At 40.5% G+C, this 20,959-nt stretch overlaps 1 protein-coding gene across 3 annotated transcripts in view; it reads right to left on the minus strand.

The window, feature by feature from the left end:
• Eya1 (EYA transcriptional coactivator and phosphatase 1) overlaps positions 1-20,959 on the minus strand; it is a 142,222-nt gene that overhangs the window by 86,977 nt on the left and 34,286 nt on the right. For 2 of the 3 annotated variants that reach the window (XM_021155505.1, XM_021155483.1), the window contains 3 exons: positions 18,851-18,920; positions 18,382-18,524; positions 15,021-15,158 (listed from right to left, as the gene is read on the minus strand). In XM_021155505.1, coding sequence (XP_021011164.1) covers positions 15,021-15,158; positions 18,382-18,524; positions 18,851-18,920 — 351 coding nt within the window. Of the gene's footprint in view, positions 1-15,020; positions 15,159-18,381; positions 18,528-18,850; positions 18,921-20,959 lie in introns of all 3 variants that reach the window. The other variant, XM_029483170.1, reaches the window with a different exon arrangement.

Raw genomic sequence — 20,959 nt, forward strand, 5'->3', positions numbered from 1 at the left:
CACCACTGTATTTATGCATCTGTTCCCTCTTTTGACTTTTTCAAATGAGAGAAATTCTTCATCTCTTTGTATATTAAAAATTCTTTCTGCTTTATTAAGCATCTATGTATAAAAGCCAGATCCAAGAATTTGTTATTTTTTATCAACAGGGGAAATATTTCCTAAGGTAATTTCAATATACTTATCACACAGACTCATATTTGAGGTTTCCTCTTTTGTACATTTTAAATCCAGCCATTCTCCCAAGTCACTAGCACATCTCTCTTGGCCAAGGAACTCCTTCACACTATTAATACTCCACACAATGAGGCTCCAATGAGCAATCCATGTTGATATCATTTGCATATGATTTGCATATGATAATCATATCCACATGAACCAGGAAATACTGGACTCACTCTGATGATTCTGTGGGAATAAAAGGATGGCTAAGATATAGACTGTCACCACACAGGACTTACCAGCATGATGCTAGTTTTATTTTTATTTTTTTAAATTAAGGTTTATTTATTTTTATTTTTTTAATTAGGTATTTTCTTCATTTACATTTCCAATGCTATCCCAAAAGTCCCCCATACCCTTCCCCCCCAATACCCTGCCCACCCACTCCAACTTCTTGGCCCTGGCGTTCCCCTGTACTGAGGCATATAAAGTTTGCAAGACCCATGGGCCTCTCTTTCCAATGATGGCTGACTAGGCCATCTTCTGATACATATGCAGCTAGAAACATGAGCTCGGGGGGGGGGGGTACTGGTTAATTCATATTGTTGTTCTACCTATAGGGTTGCAGATCCCTTTAGCTCTTTGGGTACTTTCTCTAGCTCCTCCATTGGGGGCCGTGTGATCCATCCAATAGCTGACTGTGAGCATCCACTTCTGTGTTTGCTAGACCCCAGCATAGCCTCACAAGAGACAGCTATATCTGGCTCCTTTCAGCAAAATCTTGCTAGTGTATGCAATGGTGTCAGCGTTTGGAGGCTAATTATGGGATGGATCCCCAGGTATGGCCGTCTCTAGATGGTCCTTCCTTTTGTCTCAGCTCCAAACTTTGTCTCTGTAACTCCATGGGTGTTTTGTTCCCAATTCTAAGAAGGGGCAAAGTGCCCACATTTTATCATGCCAGCTTTATGTTGCTCCCCTTCAACCTCCTGGCTGGCCTGGAACTCACTGTGACTGGTCTCAGACCCAGAGATCTACCTGCTTCTACCTCGAGCTGCATGCCAGCACCCAGTTTATTTTGCTTTTCAAACATCGGCTCTCATGGCGATATGATTTTTTTCTATATTTGTATGTCAGAAAATGAGTAATTAATAATGATAGTGATATACCAACCCCCCTCAAAAGAACCAAAAAACAAAAATTGTGAGCACTTAAAAATCTCTTCTGAAATCAATCTAAATTTATTCTGTATAAGAGTACACATTTCTCAACTTTTACTATTATATACATTAGATAGGAAAAAAATACTTTGGGTTACGACCTGTTACTTTAATTTGAACTATACATTTTTAGGTTATGACTTGCTACTTTCAGTTAAATGACACATTTTTGGGCAATAAATACAGACCTCTATAATCCCCACTCACCAAGAAAATGAATAAGATATAGAAATATATATTTTTAAATGGATGTTTTCATTCCATAAGTTATTCGCTGGAACAAAGTAGAAAAGACCATGGAAGCTATATTGGCACATACAGGCCACTAGGGCAGGGCCAAGTAAATCACCGTTCACTACTCCAGATGGTACCCAAGTGACTTTCCAGACATGCTGCTTCTAAAACTGTGTACTAGCTGGAAGGCAACATCAGTTAGAGTCATTTGCAGGCTGAGATTCCATTCTGCTCGGCATGCTGAAGCAGGAGTTTAATGGTACCCCAGTGGCCTGGAGACTTAATGCAACTTCCAAAAGGATCTCACTTGCTTCGGGGAGAAGTATACCTCCTTACAGCCTGGGTCTCGGGCCATGTTTGATTTGCTACAAGCAAGATCTCAGGGCTACTCTACCTGGCTTCACACAGAGCTTGGGTAAATACCGCTGCTTTCTAGTCTGGGACTACTAACACTGTTAGCCCCAGGCTCTGCTAGCTCCCTTCCTCCCTGCCCAGTGCTCTCCTGTTCTCTTCCCATGGAGGCACTGACTCTTCCTCTAATGAGCATGACAGATCCTGTCACCCCTAACTTGAAAAGTAACTGTTAGTGGCTCCCTGTTGCCCTCGGGATAAAGCCAAGCTCCTTATGAGGCTCATTAGGTCTTAGCTGGTCTGGTCCCTATTTATCTTCTAGATTTGTTTGATCTCTTCCTAGCAGCCCCAGCCCCACACCCCAGATGCCCTTTCCAGCCCAGCTAGTGACCTAGCATGTTGTTCTATGAATGCTGTTCTGCAAAGCTCATTTCTGCAGTCAAGTTCTATCAAACTTAATTCTGCACTGTCTAGAGACTTGCTTCTTCAGAAAGTTGCCAATCTAGTTCTCTATCCATTTCTGTATAAATCTAGATCATTCTGTGTTCCATTCTCTTTCTTACCTTTCTTACCTGTGAATGAGTCTGACTTTGTAACAAGTATGTATGTGTATGTGATCACATTCATGGCTGTCAGTATTTTAGGTCAATTACTACTAAGTCATCTATAAACAGACAAGTAGTAGTTATATTTGTTAGTCCTTTCTCTATGAGACGGGAATATATAATGTTATGCACACATACATGTTTGAGTTCATAAAGACACAGGGGTATCTACATACTACATATAAAACATCTAGATAGTAACATATATAGAGGTATAGTAACATTTTTTTAAAGTAGGCAACTCTCATTTTTTTCTGTACCCTGTTAGATAAATGTTCATCTTCACCCTAATTTAGTATGCCACAATTTTGATATTTTTTATTACAGTGAGAGAGAGCAGATATCAGAGAACAACTTGTGGAAGTCCATTGTCTTATTCGAATATGTAGAACCTAGGAATTGAACTCAGGTTGTCAGACTTGCCAGCAAATTCCTTTACTGCTAAGGCATTTTGCTAGTCAATAACTGGCAAGGTTAATATTTCAATTTTTCAGATAAAATAATGATAATTAGGATAAGGTACCATAGTTTCCATGGGGTCCAAATGACATTCAAACAGAGACCTGCCAGCATTTAAAATCGAGTCAGTGCTCTCCTGCTTCTGTTTTTGTCTGGTTTCATGGGCAGTTGGAAACTCACTGAAATGTTCCCGGGGTGTCCTTCTACCAAAGAAACAAAGGCAAGCATAGCATATCTGAGTCTCCGAGTGTTCATCCTCCATGGTGCCCGAACCAAGAAACTGTTCCTAGTTAACTCTTTCAGTCCTACTTCCTTAAGAGGGAACAGTCACACACCATTTTACACAGGCAGAAAACACCTGGCATTATAAGAGGTGGGGCAGAGCTGTGACTCCATCTCACCAAGCCATTAGTTCTAAACATGGAGCCCTTTGTGGCTACAGTGCACTGACTACCAGAGTAGCTAGAGAGCTTTCTTATGCTTGAAACTAACAATCAAAATATGATTGATGAATGACCTCTGACTAGTCTGGAGGCTCTGTTGAAAGGTGACTATCTGAGCCCTTCCTCAGATCCAGGAGCCCAGCAGTTGAGGTAAAAGGTTAGTGTATAACTTCAAAGCCTACATGTTAACCAAAACAGCACAGTGCTTGAGTTTTACTACCATGTTTAGCATGGAATTCACTACTGGTACTTCAAAAACATATAACCAAGATGAGCTGTCTTAATGCACAAAGCAAATAGCCATCCTCTTTAGCATTTGTAGAATTTGTGTTGGGCATTGGTTGTTCTTTACAACACTTTTTCAACATTTATGTATTTATTTATCATGTGTGCACACCTGAGTGCATATGTAGAGGTCAGAGGACAACTTTAACAACTTGCAGGAACCAACTGTCTTCTGCCAGGTGGATGCCAGTGATGGAAAGCAGGTCGACAGGTTGACAGCAAGCACCCTCACCTGCTGCACCTCTGAGCAGCCTGGATTGAGCTCAGCTGACCCTGAGATGAGCTACAGATTGAAAAGAGTGGGAAGCCCCATGATGGTAGTCTCCAGACAGCAGTATCAATGCCCCCTGGACTTCCCAGACATTCCAGATAAGTAAAATGCAGCAGAAACATTCTATGGTCAAATGCTTTAGGTTTTATTTCACATAAAACCATTAAAGTTACTAGCATGGAAAGAATCCTTTCTTATAACTCATCTTGGCTGAGAAGTTTGGCACAGATTGGCTCAAGTGACTTTTCTGTGACTCTTGAAGTTATACTTCAGGAGAGTGTGGAGGGGCCACCGTCTACCCAATAGCTTAAGAAAATCGTATCTACTAAGAGTTTATTTTGGCAAGAAACCACACTTTCTTTGTCATGGGGGAAGAGATTCATCAGAATCAGTAGAAAATAAATTTTCTTTCAGAAATCTCTAAAAGACAACATATTTTCTTGTTCAGTGGTCTTTTAAAGTTGAGGCTGTTTATTGAAAAAGAGATTATATCTCCATTATGATAAAACCAAGTTTTATTCTATCAACACATCTGAAAATTCCACAAACTCACAAGGACAATGGAGAAAAGTGTTAGTTTACACTGAGGTAGGAGACATCAGAAGCTTGGACAGGGAGCTGACTCGCCTTGGACTTGAAGCCACTATGCAGCCTGGAACAGAAACATAACACTGCCCAGAGAGAGCTGAGAGCAAAAGGAAGCTTTATAGAGAAACAGGAAGGGGAGCTGAAAATGTATGATGGGGTCCCTTGATCATTTCTTAAAGAAAAACACAGGAAGAGAAAAAGGATTGGCGAAATCCAAGACTCCTAAAGCTCAAATGCTGATATTGGCAAAGCAAGACCAGGAGTTGTTATGAGTCTCAAAGATGGAGAAGAATAAGGGAGCTACAATAAATATTAGAGTATGTATGTGCATCTGGGCTTGGAGATGTGGACTGGGCTTTAAGATGTAGAGCTGGAATGAGGAGCCAGGACAGATCTAATCTATTTCCCAAGGCCCTCCTCCGTCCATGTCAATTATCCAGAACGTGGTCAAAAAGTTCTGAAAGCCTCCTGTGACCCTGTTCCTCTCAATTAGTGCTTCTCTTCATCATTTATTTTCCCCATTCTTCAAGGTCTAGGCAACACTTGTCTTTCCAATAATCTTGACTATTCCTGTGTATATTGACTGTGTTCTGGGAACCCTGGCTCACTAATAAATGATATCATGGTTTCTTCCCTAGATCAGTTTTGAGCAAACTTTTCTTCATCTCTACATCCTATGCCTAATTTCTTTTTTTTTTTTTTGCCCCGCCCCCCTATGCCTAATTTCTTAAATTCATTGGTTGTATTTATTTTGTACATGTATACATATGTGATGTGTGTACATGCTCAAAAGTCTGTGGGATCTTGTGGGGGTGTATATGCATATGAGGGAGGGTTTGCAATTTCAGCTATCAGCAGCATAGCAGAACACCAACCTAGAGTACAAACACCCAAGAGCTTATTCACTCTAAGTTAGATGATGACTGTATATCATACATGTATTGATGAAAATATGTTTTGCTTGCATATAAAAAGCTTTAAGTTCAGAATGCAAAAGTATTTATGTTTCTATTCCTTCTTTTTTGTTTGTTTGTTGTTGTTTTTGTTTTTTGAGACAGGGCTTCTCTGTGTAGCCTTGGCTGTCCTGGAACTCACTCTGTAGACCAAGCTGGCCTTGAACTCAGAAATCCGCCTGCCTCTGCCTCCAAAGTCCTGGGATTAAAGGCATGTGCCACCACTGCCCAGCCTATGTTTCTATTCCATTTTTGAGTTTATTGTTACATACAGTGAGAGAGAATGGAACTTCATTCCTTTGCATGTGAATGGCTGATTTCTCCCATGACACTTACTGGAAAAGACACTCCTCTTTTAATGTACATTTTTATCACCTTTACTGAAAAACTAGTTGCCTATTTACCTCTGGGCTCTTGGTTCTGTTTCACTGGTGTTTGACTTCATACTAATGCTGTGGTCTATATTAGATCTATATAAGATGGTCACTATAGCTCTGCATGTATTCTGACTCAGGTATTGTGATGACTTCCAGCACTGCTTGAATTTGCTTAAGACTGCCTTTTTCCCACATCCTATTTCTAGAGTGCATTTATATTTCAACATTTCCACTTTGTGTCTTGAGTTATTTCCAAAATTAGCCAATGTGTAGGCTCTTCATCTTCATCCAGCAAAGGGATGGGATGCTGTTTCTCTGCTAGAGAATAGCCATTATTACTATGCTCTGGGTTACTGTTTTCTAATCTACCATGCAAACTCTCAGAATCAATAATGGTAGCATGATCTCAGATAGTCAAAAGATTGAAATTAATTTTGGTTTAGACAAAAATCATATATACACCAAAAACAGAGAAAATGACATATAGGAAATTTAATAGAGAAATTTGGCATCAAACTGATTCATTCCTAAAAGGCATGACGGTCACTATTTTTATTAGGCTGGCACATCATAGAAGTCACCCAGAGATAGGTTTCTGGTTTCTTGTTGCCATTGTCAGAGGCTCCTACAGAGAAAGGGTGGGACTTTGTCAACCATAGCAAACAAGAAACAGTATTTCTGGGAGACTCTGTCTGGCTCCCCTCTGTGTACTTTTAAAACTTACCATCCCTCAAAAAACTTTCATTAAAATGTTTCTACTACTTTTTCTCAGTTAAGAACACAGCCTGTATTGGTTTGTATTTTGTGTGTGATTTCACTGGGAGAATGATGCCCATTTTTAACATCAAAAAGCTAAAAAAAATTAAATTAAATTAAAAAAGTAACACATAGGTCAAGGGTCTACTTCACAGAGAACAGGGCTCACATTAAAAACCAGAATCCAGCCAACATGAGCATGCTGGGACCTGCTGGGGCTTGTATGTACTTCCCATGTTTTAGAGTGTTTTCTAGTATTTATTCCGGAAGCAGGACACTGTCTGTCCCTCATGTATTTTCACATGTCATTTGCTTTCCTTCCCTAGCCTTTTTTGCCATGGGCTATGTCCATCATCGGGTGCAATCTCTGTGGAAGAAGTTAGCACAAGTCCATGGGGAAACTTTGCAAAGCCAGATGGGCTACTGGGAAGCAAGGCCTCCTCCTGCATCCAAGACGGGGCTTAATGGACCACGTTTCCCCTTTGCTTCCAGTCTATTTTCAAAGAAAAGTTTTTACTTAGGTAATAAAGGCTGTAATCCATTCATCTTTCCTGATAAGTTTCTATATATTTTAACTAAAAACAACTCATATAGACAATAAAATTGGTAATGGTCACAAATTATGGCTAAAGCTAGATTTCAAGGGATTTCCATGTAATTTCCAACACTTGAAATAACACAAGATGCCAAAGAGCTCAAATGGAATGTTACCTTTTAAAAGAGCAACTTAGCAAAAAAATAGATGTAAAAAAGCCAAGAACTTAAAAATAAGTATGAGGTGACAGGCAAAGTAATTAAAGCAATTAAGGGGAAAATTAAAAATAAGGCTATGATCCAACCATAACCTTCTGGTGTCAGTGAGCCAGGAAATGCAGTTCTCAAAAACCTTAATAGATTTTCTTTTTAAAGACTGACTGTGAATTTTCTTAATGTTGTATCTCTGATAAAGTTCCTCTTGTAGAATACAATTTCAAAAGCAAATAACCTGAAGTATAAATAAAGAAAACCTACAAGTTGCCAAGTGTCTGGTAAATTGGAACAATTTATCTGTACATCTGAAGAGCCTTAGAAACGAACTGAACGGAGACAGCAGCAATGCTCTTACACCATTTTCACCTCACCCTGTTCACATACACACCCAAATGCACGTGCACACATGCACCTACACACACACACACGCATACAGGACAGTGGAGAGAGGTGGGCTTCATGCACATGCAACCATGCACAACAGACCCATGTGCACATGTACCTATGTTCTCTTTCACTCATGCATGATGAGTGGAGAGAGGTGGGCCCGAGTGCCCTTCGCAAGCTTCAGCCTTCACATATTATTTCTCCTCACTAGTTTCAACCTCTGCCTCTTTAGCAAAACAAACACCACTTGCAAAGAAAAACTTAGAGTTCTTTATCAAAGCAAGTGCATCCAAAGAAATGAATCAGTTTCTGCAAACACTGGATTCAGTGCTTTCCCCATTGTAGCGCCTACTGTGTGTGTCTCCTGGAAAATTCTGAAACCTGTCCTAGACTGGAATGACAGGGATATCCCATAATATAACTGCTACTAGAGAACAGTGAAATCCCAAAGAGGCATTATATACATCTACCATGATGACCCTGACAGCTGTTCAGGAAAATCCATGTACTAATAAGGACACAGGTTGCTTTAAATATATACTATGATGGTAAATTCAATGAAAATTTACCACACAAAATTCCAAAATCTTTCCCCCTATAAATTATCATGGACTATAGATATTACATTCTAACTTTCACTGGGCTATAGATCTCTCCAATTCCAACAAAACATGCACATGTTTCAGGCATATTAATATTAGACACTGGGGATAGAAATATGAATAAAGAGGGTGCTGCCTTTGACAGTCTATGATCCACAGAATTAAGCTGTCATGGAAAGGGGGCTTTCCTTGCAGCTGAGCTGGTATCAGTTAAGTGATATTATTTTAATTTCCATTGTTCTTGTGTGTGCCTGGAAATCATTGGTTGTTCAACTCTACGCTTCCTTACCTCTAATAGAGAGAAGTTCCACACTCCCTACAACAGAGCTTTCGGAGTTCTGTGCTAGATGGAGTGAATATTCTCTGTGATCTATGGTGTTTATGTGGATAACAAGGGCAGCAATCGTTCTGTACTGTTGTTTTAAATACATATATACATTGAATGCTTGCTTGCAAGTCAGCTGCCTCTTTTATATAAAACACATAGAAAGGTTTATGGTGTAGCTGGCAAGGAGTCGGGGAGACCAGTGAACCAAGGGTGAATAGATTCACCTCAGTGGTTTTCTTACTCCTGTATAGACTCACATGTGCACATGCAAATCCCCTCATATGACTCGACTCTCCCTTTGTTCTGGTGCCAGTGTCTTTTGACTGCTGAGCAGCACTCTCCCCATACCTTTTGAATGCCTAAGCCAAGGCTCTCTAGCCTCTTGTCCCTGTTGATGCACAGGTGACCCTTTAAGCCTGTTCAACCACAAGCGGTTTGCATGTGAGAAAAGCCTCCCGAGACCATTCAAAATATTCTTACAGCAACACAAGAGAACAGTGGGGAGCAGAAAGAAAACCAATGGAAAAGGCAAAGGCTTCACTCTCTTGGGGTGAACTATACAGAGACAGAGTAGGGATGTCACTGTCTCCCTCAGTCGAAGTTAAGTTTATAATCTTTCACAAAAATCACAACCAAAATAATCAAACAGGAAAAAATTATCTAGTGATCTTGCTGCAAAGGTAAAAAGCAGATTTCTGAAATGCAGAGATATCTTTAATGAGGGATGTACACTAAAACAATAGCTGATGCCTGAAAATCGCAAGTGCTAGACTCCCTGAAGCTCGTTGCCATTACAGCAGTGTCAGAGCATGGCGTCCAGGAAGGACAGTGCAGAGAAGGCCATGAATTGCTGAAGGAATGTGTTATTTGGCAGCTCTGAAGGGTTCAAACTCAGAGAGAACTCAGAAATTAGTTTTTCTAAAATGTTTCTCAAGTACTCTAAGCAGAGAAGGAACTGACTATGCAGTTAGTTATAGGCAATGTGTCTCTGCTCCCAGGGCCAAGTGTACCGTCAGAAGACACACGGAGTTCTGGCAGCCATGTTCAGGGTTGTGTGGTGGCAAAAGTCTCTCCTGTAGACATGATTCCCCCGTGGCAGGATCAGACAGTGCTACACCATTCTCCCTTGTGACGTTAAGTAGCCATCTTTGAGAAGCTAGTCATAATAGACTAATTGAATGAATTGCTAACACATTCTTTAGGAGTCTCAGAGTCTTTCTTCAAGATGCTCAGAATTTTTGGAAAGCTTGAAACAGTATATGTGAAATAATTGAAAATAGCACTTGCGATTCTAAAGGGCTCAACAAATGTTGCTTCAGTTTTATGTTGTGTGGGCATTAATGTCTTCCATGTAGCAGAGCCCGTTACATCCTGCCTTCTTCCTGGACTTTTTTCTTTTGCCTATTTTAGGATGAGTCTTGATATACAGCCCTGGTACAATGTAGCCACAACCCGACAATCCTCCTGCCTTGGCATCCTGAGTCTTAGGATTATAAGCACACTCTGCCACACACAGCTTCCCCCAAGCATCTGAACTATAGAAAACTTGATGGTTAAATGACTATCATCTTCTGTTTTGTTTCCTTCCTCTCATTCCTTGCTCTCAATGTAGAAACATAAGGTCAAGAGCAAGTGTGAAACAGTATGTCTGACAAGGGTGAGTGTGAAACAGTATGTCTGACAAGGGTGTGTGGGGGACAGTATGGCTGTCTAGGGTGAGTGGGGGACAGTATGGATGTCTAGGGTGAGTGGGGGACAGTATGGCTGACTCCTTTCTCAAACTGAAAAGCCGAAGTTCCTTCTTTGCCAATGATTCTTCTGTTCCCTGCTGCTCTCACTTTCTGGCACCCATCACCACAGTCACTAGCACAATCTTTCTTCTATCCAATTTGCTCTTGTTGCTCCTGCTACTTTTGCCTGCCCACTCCCACACTCCTTTAAAATCATACACTACCCTGTCTTCTTAGCAGTAATTTTCCCTTCATGTTAAAACATTATATAGATTTAGCTCTTGTTTAAATTTTTTCCTTTCTTTTCTGTGCTTTTTGGTTATAGTGTTATTGGAATTTTTTTGTTGGTTAAAAAGTGTGAAAATATATTAAATACATTAAACATTAATCATACTTTATTCACATATATAGAAATATATTTCTAAATGCAAAAATATACATTACACATACAAACTCACAGGTACACCTTACCCCTTTGGAAAATGAGATAGATAATGTTTCATAATCTGGAATTACCACAAAATTTGGATCATCATCATTTTCCTCCTCCACCATCATCATCATCAACAAACACTTGATCACCAGCACAGAGGAAATAGTAAGGAAGAAGTCACCACAGGACTTGTCATAGTGAGGTCCACGTGGCTCAGAGTAATTTGTACATCTTAATTCCATCTTACTTTGTTCCCATGGGAGGTACCATCTCCTTTGTCTCTGCAAAGAGGAATGGAGGCAGAGGGCAGGGCTAGGACCATGAGGAGGCTGTCTGGCTCCAAAACCATATTCTCTAACCAGGGTCAAAGCTCTCTAACTTCATCTTTATACTATCTCTTTGCATCCAAAAGTGTTGGGACAGGTGATGGGTACCTGTTCTCTTCACGTAAGTCAACAGGACGCTTAGATGAAGCAGGCACCACCCCTCAGTATCCTCAAGTCATCTAAACTACTAAAGTGTTTTCCCTGGGGACTGGCAGCTAACCCTAGGTACCCACCCTATGCTTCAAAGAGTAAAAAGCTCCTCTTGAAGGAGAAAACTAGAAACAAACAAACAAGTCACCATAGACTGCCAAAATACATTCTGACCCATCTTCTAGCTGGCAGATTAATTTTTTTTTCGTTTGGGCATTAAACCATGGGTCATGAAAATATCCAGTCTATGCTCAGCCCAAGAAGAAGTGGAACAAAGGAGCAGTGTTATTCATTATGGATTAACACAATCTGAGGAATTTGAAAGTCATTTTCTAGGTGATGCAGACATACTGTTAAGACATGTCCTGGGGGACTGGAGAGGAAGACTCTGGTTAAGAGCACCTGCTGTACTTATTGAGAACCTGAGGCTGGTTCCAGTGCCCATGCTGGGGAACCCTCAGCCACGTGTAGCTCCAGCTCCAGGGTTTGTAATGCCCTCTTCTGAACTCCAGGGCTAGCATCCCCTCTACCCCACATGTACATTCCTGCACACAGACATGTACCTAGACACATACATAATTTTTAACCTTAAAAATGTATTGGGAAGATACTTGAGCTGGGTCTGGTGGCACATGTATGTAAGTCCAATACTTAGGGCAAGGCAATAGAATTAGGAATTCAAGACCATCCTGGCTATGTGTGTCAAGTCTGAGGCTAGCCTGGGCTATATAGTAAGGCTGTATTACAAAATAAAATTCAAAAGGAAAGAAACCAGGAAAGATGCTTCAAAGTCAAGAGACTCCACAGACAGGCATACAATATCACAAATCAATGGCAGAGGTTTTCATGCTACATTTAATAGGGGTGCATTTGGAAGTGACTGAGGTGACTCAATTGTTAAAGCACTCACAGCACAGGCATAATGAAGACCTGAGTTAAAATCCCTAACACCTGCGTAAAACCAGCCAGCCCTGGAGCGATGCCAGCACTTCTGGGGCTCTGAGCAGGCAGCTCCCTGGAGCTGAGCTGCACATGCACATGCACAGAATACTAAGTCTCCTGCTTAGTGTGGGCTTTCGTCCCTACCCTCAGTCTCTCTATGGTGTGTGTGTGCGTGTGCGTGTGCGTGTGCAAAATGTCCCTAAAATCCAAAAACATCTGACAGTATAAATATTTCTTTCCTCAAGCATATTGGTAAACACGTTCAAATCACTATTTCTCAAGGTATCTAAGTCCAATGCCGGGTGCTCTGCATCCTAATCCTTTATTGATTGACAATGAAGCAAAACACAGTTAAGGACATATGACTAGAGGAGTGAAATAAAAAAATTATAATACATTTAGAACCATTTGTCTTGGGTTGAAGAGATGGCTCGGCAGTCAAGAGCACTTGTTACTCTGGACAAGACCCAGACAAATTATCTATAACTACAATTCCAAGGGAGCTAAGACACTTTGTTGACCCTCATGGGCACCAGGCATGCATGTGGTACACATATATACATGTAAGTAAAACACCCACACATAGACTATAGAATTAAAAAAAAACAAAACAATCATTTGTTTTAACACCAGACTTTCTAGAAGTCTGCAGTGGCTTCTCTGCTCAGAGGGTGTTTCATTTCTGCCACTTGACATTGCTCCTGCTCTATCAGGTTCAGACGCCTGGTGGGGAATGGGACCCCATCACACCCTGTTTATATTCCTCACAGTTTGGAGGCATCCACAGTGGCTGAATGCATTTGGTTGTCTCTCTCTATCTTTGCTGCATGAGGTCTTCCATTGCTCCTGGTCTGGGAAACTCATTAGTGAAGTCTTTCCTTCTTTTGTACCTCCTCTGTCTCTACTCAGTTGAAACTCAGTATGTGTACAACCTGTTCCAAGACAACTTAAAGGTTTTGGAGTGTGGCAAATAAGTAGTTTTCTTTTACCAATAAGTCCTGTCTCCTATAAAATTGTTCTATTCTTTATTTTTTATTGGATATCTTCTTTATTTACATTTAAAATGTTATCCCCTTTCCTAGTTTCCCCTCCAAAAATCCCCTATCCCCTCCCCCTCCCCTGTTCTATTCTTTAGCCACAAACATATCAAAACTTTATAATTCAAGCCATTTTTGTATACTAAATGCAAAAACAAATGGGAAAAATTACTGGATCTCGACCAATAGAATTTTAACTTGGTATATGGTAAAAACTGAACCAATAAAAATCATAATGAATATAATCACTTATAAAATTATATAAAAAATTAAGAACCTCAATATAATAAAGCATTGAAGAAAGATGGATAATGCCAATGAGTAGAAGCAAACAGTTTTATCTCCTCATTGTTAAAACACACATAAAACATCACAAAGCTAACATACCTATGATGCATCTTTGCCCATGGAAATATATAAGACATTCTCAGGAAGCATAAAAGAATTTCCCCAGAAATCTCACACTTGTGCTTGTTAAGACAAATAATCAGAGATACAGCTGAGGTATGCAGAGCACTGCTGTAAATGCCCAGACAGCGGAGGGGTTAAATGCAGTGCCCCTGAGTACCATGCAGCCATGAAAAGGATGCTTTAGAAAATCACTTACTGATGTAAAAAGGTGTTTACACAATTTGCCTATGGTATGCATACATATATGAATGGTAAGAATTTTTTGTAATAGATGATTGAAAGTAGTTTTGCTCCTCCATATTTTCTAATTTATCCTCAACAAATAATGTAGTAACTACATAATAAACATAAGAAATGAAAATCATCCAAAAAAATCCTTCAGCCAGGAAGCAGGAATGAGGAGTCAAGTTAACTATCCTTGCATCATAGTAAACCAAATTTAGTTTGTGAATCTGATGGCTGGTATCTTAAAAAAGTATCAGCAAAATGTTTAGTTATAAGAAACTTTTTCTCTAGTACTCGATGGATGCATTGGCAGTTAACAATCTGCTAATTACAAGTGCAGATTCAAGTATTAGTCTTGAAGAGGCTCTGACAAGCCGTGCTTGAGCTGCCATTTTACCTGAATTGTATCTTCGCCATGTTTTGTCTGCAATTTCAAACAGAGACCCAGACACTGGTTCTTGGAAGCATTATCTTGAGGCTTCATTTGGTAGCTATAATGGGATCTGTGTTCATTCGATTTGGTCTTTGGTAGGTCAGTGAGTCAATACACTTTATGTAATATAGTTATAGATCAGAGTGTGCTGTCCCCGAACACTATCCCAGCACTAAAATGAAGAAACCATATTCCTCGTAGAAAAGCTGGTTGGTAATCCAGGGGCTTCTACATACCACAGCACAGCCTCTTCTGTGGTCAACTTCCCTTACTTTTTATTTTCTTTTTCTAAATGGTAGCAGACACAAAAGCAGAGACTTCAGCATTTAAAATAAAAAGAGCATTTGAAGTACCACCTGGAGAGATCATTGTATCTAATTCCTTCATATAAATAGAAAATCTTGGTCCAGAGGGCAGCAAGTGAAGAACCTAATTTGAAATGTGTTGTCATCCTGTCTCTGAGCCCAGGTCACTGGCCTCATCAACTCCCAGCTAAGCATCACATTTGCTTTAGGAATTCATAGGCAACATTTGAAGGGAAACAGCCAAGAGGCTGTATACAGACCTTGCATCTGGTAGCTGTACGGTGCCTGTCCAGGTTGAGGGGTACCAAAGCTTGTGCCATAGCTAAGAAATCCCGTCTGTCCAGGTGACTGAGACTGTGACAATCCACTTTCCGTCTTGATGCCTGCCCACAATGCACCTAAATCAGTTAGTGACAGCTGATCTATCTGTTCGTTTTCAGAAGCTGGTAAATATAGACAAGTATATACCCCCCAACTACCCAGTCAAATCCCCACAGTTCTTCTGCAGGAACACAAAACATGAAGGCTTACAGTTGGATGCCATAAACCACAAGGTCAAGCTTTTAAAAATGTCTTGATTTGAATTTTGACATCATTCTCTCTGATTTTCCTGCATTTCTAGAAAGCAGAACTCTTGAGGCATCGTTTCCATAACTCATTTTGCTATTTTACTAGGGTAGGTCACTCTGTCATAGTCAAGAAATAATCACAATGAAAGGTGGGCCTCACGGTTCTTCAGTTCTAAATCTCCTTTTCCCTAAGAAGTAGCTACTGAGATCCTATCATTGCCATCTTCTTTCTCAACTTTGATGCTAGTGCACAGGACATTCTGAAGTCAAAGAAAGCACTACAGGGTCTAACAACGTGGGGGAGCTTTCTTCCAAGTATCTAAGTCAATGGCTCTCAGCTTTCCTAATGCTGTGACCTTAAATACAGTGCCTAATGTTGTAGTGACCACCAACCTTAATCTGTTTCATAGCTACTTCATCACTATAATGTTGCTATTTTTATGAATCGTAACATATAGATCTGATATGTGACCCTCATGGGGGTGGCAACCCACAGGTGGAGAGCCACTGATCTAGATCTTTCTGGAAAGGAAGCATTAAGACAGTAGAATATTAAAGACCTAAACCTCAAAAACAGTAGAATAAGAAACCTGTGAATGTGGCCAGTAGCTCCTTTTATCCCCACTAATTTTCAAATATTTAAGTGTAATTCTTCTAAATGTAGGCTAAATTACATTTGAACTTATATTATTATGTAATAAATACAAGTTTATATTTTACAAAATTACAGAAAAATAATTGACTTTGGGCCTCAAATACTTCCCCAAGCACCAGGATGGTCCACTCGTTCCAGACTGAGACCTGGCAACACAGAGGTAGGCCACTGGTCTTAATTATAATTAAAGGCAATCATGCAAATGAACAACTGTCCTTAATTCCCACAGAGGGAAGACAGAAACATTCCTGCCAAGAGAATTCACATTTTTCAATAATCTTGGTTTCCACTGAAGATAAATTATATCTTTAGGATCTAGGATACACAGAAGTCTGGCTATTTATTTCCATTTTAGGGGAATTTTGTGGGTAGAATGGAGTTAGGTAATTATCCTAAGGCAGTGGAAGAACCTGACTGGGCTGGAAGAGGCTATTTTCATTTCTTGAGTATTTCTGAATACCTCATGATGACCTTAACATTGAAAACTGAGGACAATCTTAACATGGGAAAAAATGACGTACTATGTACAGGTAATTTCAAGTCAATGAACAACTCACAACATGTAAATAATCCCTGGAAACACACCTGCCTAGACAGGTGGCTGCACAGTTCTAGAAACTCCGTTATTTCCATGTTGCCACCAGTAGGGAATTTCCCCCTTCGGTCTCCACTCAAGGGTGAATCTTTTTCCAGCCCTAACTGGGCCACATGCTTCTCCCTTGGAGACTCAGAATGGGGAAATGGGTAAGAACAGACATGGAAAGGCAAGAGGAGGTGGAAAACACTAATCTACTCATGGGCAGAAAACCCATTTTCCTAGGAGCCTGTGGGCAGATGAGCGACAGATGGGAATCTAAGTCGTAAGAAATTCATTTTCTCTCTTATCTGCTATTCTCACTATGAAAATCTCTCACCCCACTGTGGCTGCATGGGGAGAAGACTAAAGAGAGGAAGATGAGGAGGGCAGTGGGCAGGGGTCACTTCCCCTGGGAGTACAGGTGGGAAGTCCATGGGCAGGACAAGCAATTTTCTACAAATTCAATTCTGAACACACAAACTGAAGACTGCTTTCATCCACATTGCAGCATACAGCATACGATGCAGATTGTGACTTTTCTTCATCCCCAGTGTAGTCTAAAGGACTATTATGAAAAAAACTTGATCTACTATCTACTACAGTGAAAAACTCGGAATGAAAGTCACAGAAATGAAGGACAATTTTAGAAAATTCTTTTTAATGATGTTTCTAAAGCTTGCTTCTAAAAACCCAGCATGTTAGATGGTATTGAGTTCTGGTGGTTTTTGAAGTAAATCTACAGAATCCGGAGTCATAAGTAAGTTACACTTGATTTCTATGTATTTTAAAAGAAACTAATAGATGGTCAAATTACTTGAGGTCAGGAGACAGTGCTGAATGGAAGAAAGTTGTTTAGCTTCTAAGGAATGGCAAAATACTTTAATAGACCAGCCACGCTTTCAGTAGAGTGGTGGAAAGTACACGACACAAAACTTGTACCAACGGAAGTCTAATGGAACAGGTGCCAAAATGTATCCATCCTATCGGCTACAGTAGGACCAACTCTTCTAGTCTCTTTCTGTGAGTACTTATATGCTTTCTCTTGATTATTCTGTGGGGTTTTTTTTCTTTAAAATGCCCCATATTCATATATTTTATTTGATTTAATTGGTTGAAAAATTGCAATCACAACTCATTGAAGAAAATGTATTTAGAATTTGAAGTCTTCTGTAAACAGAACTTTGGGATTTGGCTGGATTTATTTTTAATTTACAGGTTTTGGCCCCATCACAATTGAGTTAAATTACACCAAGATAAAGATAATCTCCAGGTGGGAAGGAGCAAATGGCATGTGAGCTTTGACTGTTTCCTGATCCTCGCCTTCAAAGTGCGGTGCGGGTGGTGATATATAGATCACTTTTCCTAATGGGTGATAATGCTGAAATTTGATCATGTAACCACCCCCAGGTTTGGGGCAAGCAAGAGTTTGTTGAATTCTGCATGTACTTCCTTAATCATAGCTGGGTATCTGATAAACAGGAAATGGATCTTTACACCAAAAGACTTCATTCATAGAAGTTTTATCACAAATATGCACAAAAATACTTTGGATTCCAGAGCCAAGTGCTCAGATGCCAAATTCAGATATAAGCAGAGAGAAAGGTAAGTAAGGGGCCTACAACCCAGGCAACCTGTTAACTACCTCTGACCTCATGGTAAGAGGTCACTGTCTGCACAAAACTCACTAGCAAGAATTACAGAGACTTTATAATAAACGGGGAACATTGAGAAGTGGCCCAACAGCCTCATTGTTGAAGTACTTGAGCACACAACATCGGCCCACCAGAATACACCATGAGAATAATGGTCCAGTGACTCACCATAGGAGGAAATTCCATAGGGCTGTCCCGGCTGTGGGTACGTGGCGTAGGCTGTGGCTTGTTGCATTCCTGTGGTAAACTGTGTTTGCCCATATGCAGCCATAGTTTGTGAGGAAGGGGTAGGGAGAATATGTGGGTATGATCTGCTATTTGTCAGGAATGACAGAAAATAGAAAGCCCATGCATTAGATGGGAACATGCAAGGTAACAATGAACAACTGCATCACAAATTCCAGTTAAAGAGTCTCTTACAGTTAAACTTTCCACTAGCATTGACAAAGCACTTCAAAGGACTCCAGTGCTACCAGGCGGTACTTAAAATAAATTTACATATATACGCATTTAATTAAGCCTCTACAAAATTCACTTCTACTTAAATTAAGATGTAACATGGGCAAAGACATGACTTAGAGTAAGGTAAAGTCTACATAGAAAAGTCACATACTGATTAAGAGAAAATACATCTTACTTGGAAGGATAAATCTGTGGTGGAGAGAACGGGTGAGCTGGTCTTGGACTAAAGCTGCTGCTTCCGAGAGCTGAGGAAAAAGACAACAGACACAGAGCACACACAGTGAGTCAGCAGGGAACCTGAGGATCATACTTCTGAACATGCTAAAAACCAGAAACAACCAACCAAATGTAACACTGTGACCTATGTTAGACTGGGTGATTTCATATAGCATGTCAAAGAGAGCTGGAGAGATGTGTCATCAGATAAGAGCATGGACAGGTCTTCCAGAGGACACAGGTTTGATCTCCAGCACCCACCCACTCATCTGTAACAACCATCTGTAAACTCAGGTCTAGGGAATCTGATGCCTTATTGTGACCTCCTCAGGCCATGTACACACATGGTATAGAGACACATGCAGGTAACCCACCCATACAGCTAAAATAAATACGATCCTTTAAAAAGACGGGCACATACATGCTGATTGAATGGTTCTGATTTTAAATAAACTTTTTAAAACCGAAGATACAGCCATAAATACTCTTCAAAGTGCTTTGGTGGTAGACTGCTGTCTCCCAGAGGAAAGCCGGGATGAATCAGAGGTAGGAAACTGATAGGTCCCCTGCCGCCGATTGTCCATACACAGCAGGAACACACAAACCTCAGCATGTATTAGCAAGAAGCATGGTCTAATCTCTCTGGCGAGGCAAATGGAGTCAGTCACATTTGCCTGTGTTGATTTAACAATGCAGTTTAGTAAATCTGCATCCCCAAATGTCTATAATGTCTCAGGTTGCACGCAAAGCCTGTTTGTTCTTGGGCTGCCCTGTGTTCCTGTTCTCTTAGTTGTATTCTTCTTGGATGTTCAAGCAAATATTTTTCCTCCTTAAGGAAGCAGTCAGCATTAAAGCTAAACTCACTTTCTTTTAAGCAGATTCTCTTGACTCTGGTTGTTTCAAAAATTTACCAGGCTTCTATCAAATGCTCTTCAATACTCATTCAAAAAGCAAAAACCCATATTCAGTAGTAGAAGAGTTTTAAAAGTTGGCTGTTGTTTTAAGTAGGACAATTTACCTGTGTAAAACAACACGCATTTATTTGTGACTACATATTTTCCCCTTCAAATCTCCCAATGCCCTTTGACTAAAATGCATAGTGTGGATGCAGTTCTTATAGACTGTGGCATGGCTGCTTTCTTCTCCTATTAATTGTCACTGCCATCAGGGGCTCTGTCACGTAACGTCTGCATCCCACTCTCAATGTCATGCTCATGCACTCAGAGCGTCACATGCTTTCTCATTTGTCTCACAATGCATTTATGCGGGTCACACTTCATTTCCCAATGGGTAATTAGAAGAGGAGGAGATTTTGGTTAGAATCTCAGGAGAGATGAGCTATCCTGCTCCATCCAGATAACTAAGACTGGTTCTAAGGACAACCAGCAGATCTGCGTACATTCTAGCCACACACACTACCAGATTTCCACCATTGCTGTCACCTTAGAAGGGACAGAATCCACATGAAAGGGGTTGTAGGACAAACTGGTTCACATGCCATAGCTTTGAGTACTTACTGAATACCTACTTGGTCCCAAGGCCCTGGCAAGATGCAGCAGAAGCAATCATAGCAAGATAAGCCCTGTCCTCCTCATGGGAAGTTTTGGGAAATGGTCCAGTTTCTGGAGGGAGGAAGTGGTAACCAAACACTGAGACTATGAGGGATTCCTGACACTTGTCTGGGACAAGTAGGTGTCTTGACACCTGTAGGGACAAGCTCTTCCACTCCCCTTCTTCTCTAGGCATTAAATAAGGACAAGGACAAAGTAGACAGTGTCTGCAGGTGGCTGAGAAGAACTACCTCCCCTGAACAATCAGAGTTCAAAATAGTTGTTTATAAAACAAATGCCAAAAGCCACCTACTAACGGAAACTGCAGAGACACCCTTTACTCTTTTCTAGATCTAGGCCTGCTTTCCAACTCCTGGGTCACCGTTCCTTAAAACAAAGAAACCACTGGGAGATACAGTTGGCTACTGTCTTAGTCAGGGTTTCTATTCCTGCACAAACATCATGACCAAGAAGCAAGTTGGGGAGGAAAGGGTTTATTCAGCTTACAATTCCATACT

This window comes from Mus caroli, chromosome 1 (genome assembly GCF_900094665.2).
Source record: "Mus caroli chromosome 1, CAROLI_EIJ_v1.1, whole genome shotgun sequence".
Classification (NCBI taxonomy): Eukaryota; Metazoa; Chordata; class Mammalia; order Rodentia; family Muridae; genus Mus; species Mus caroli.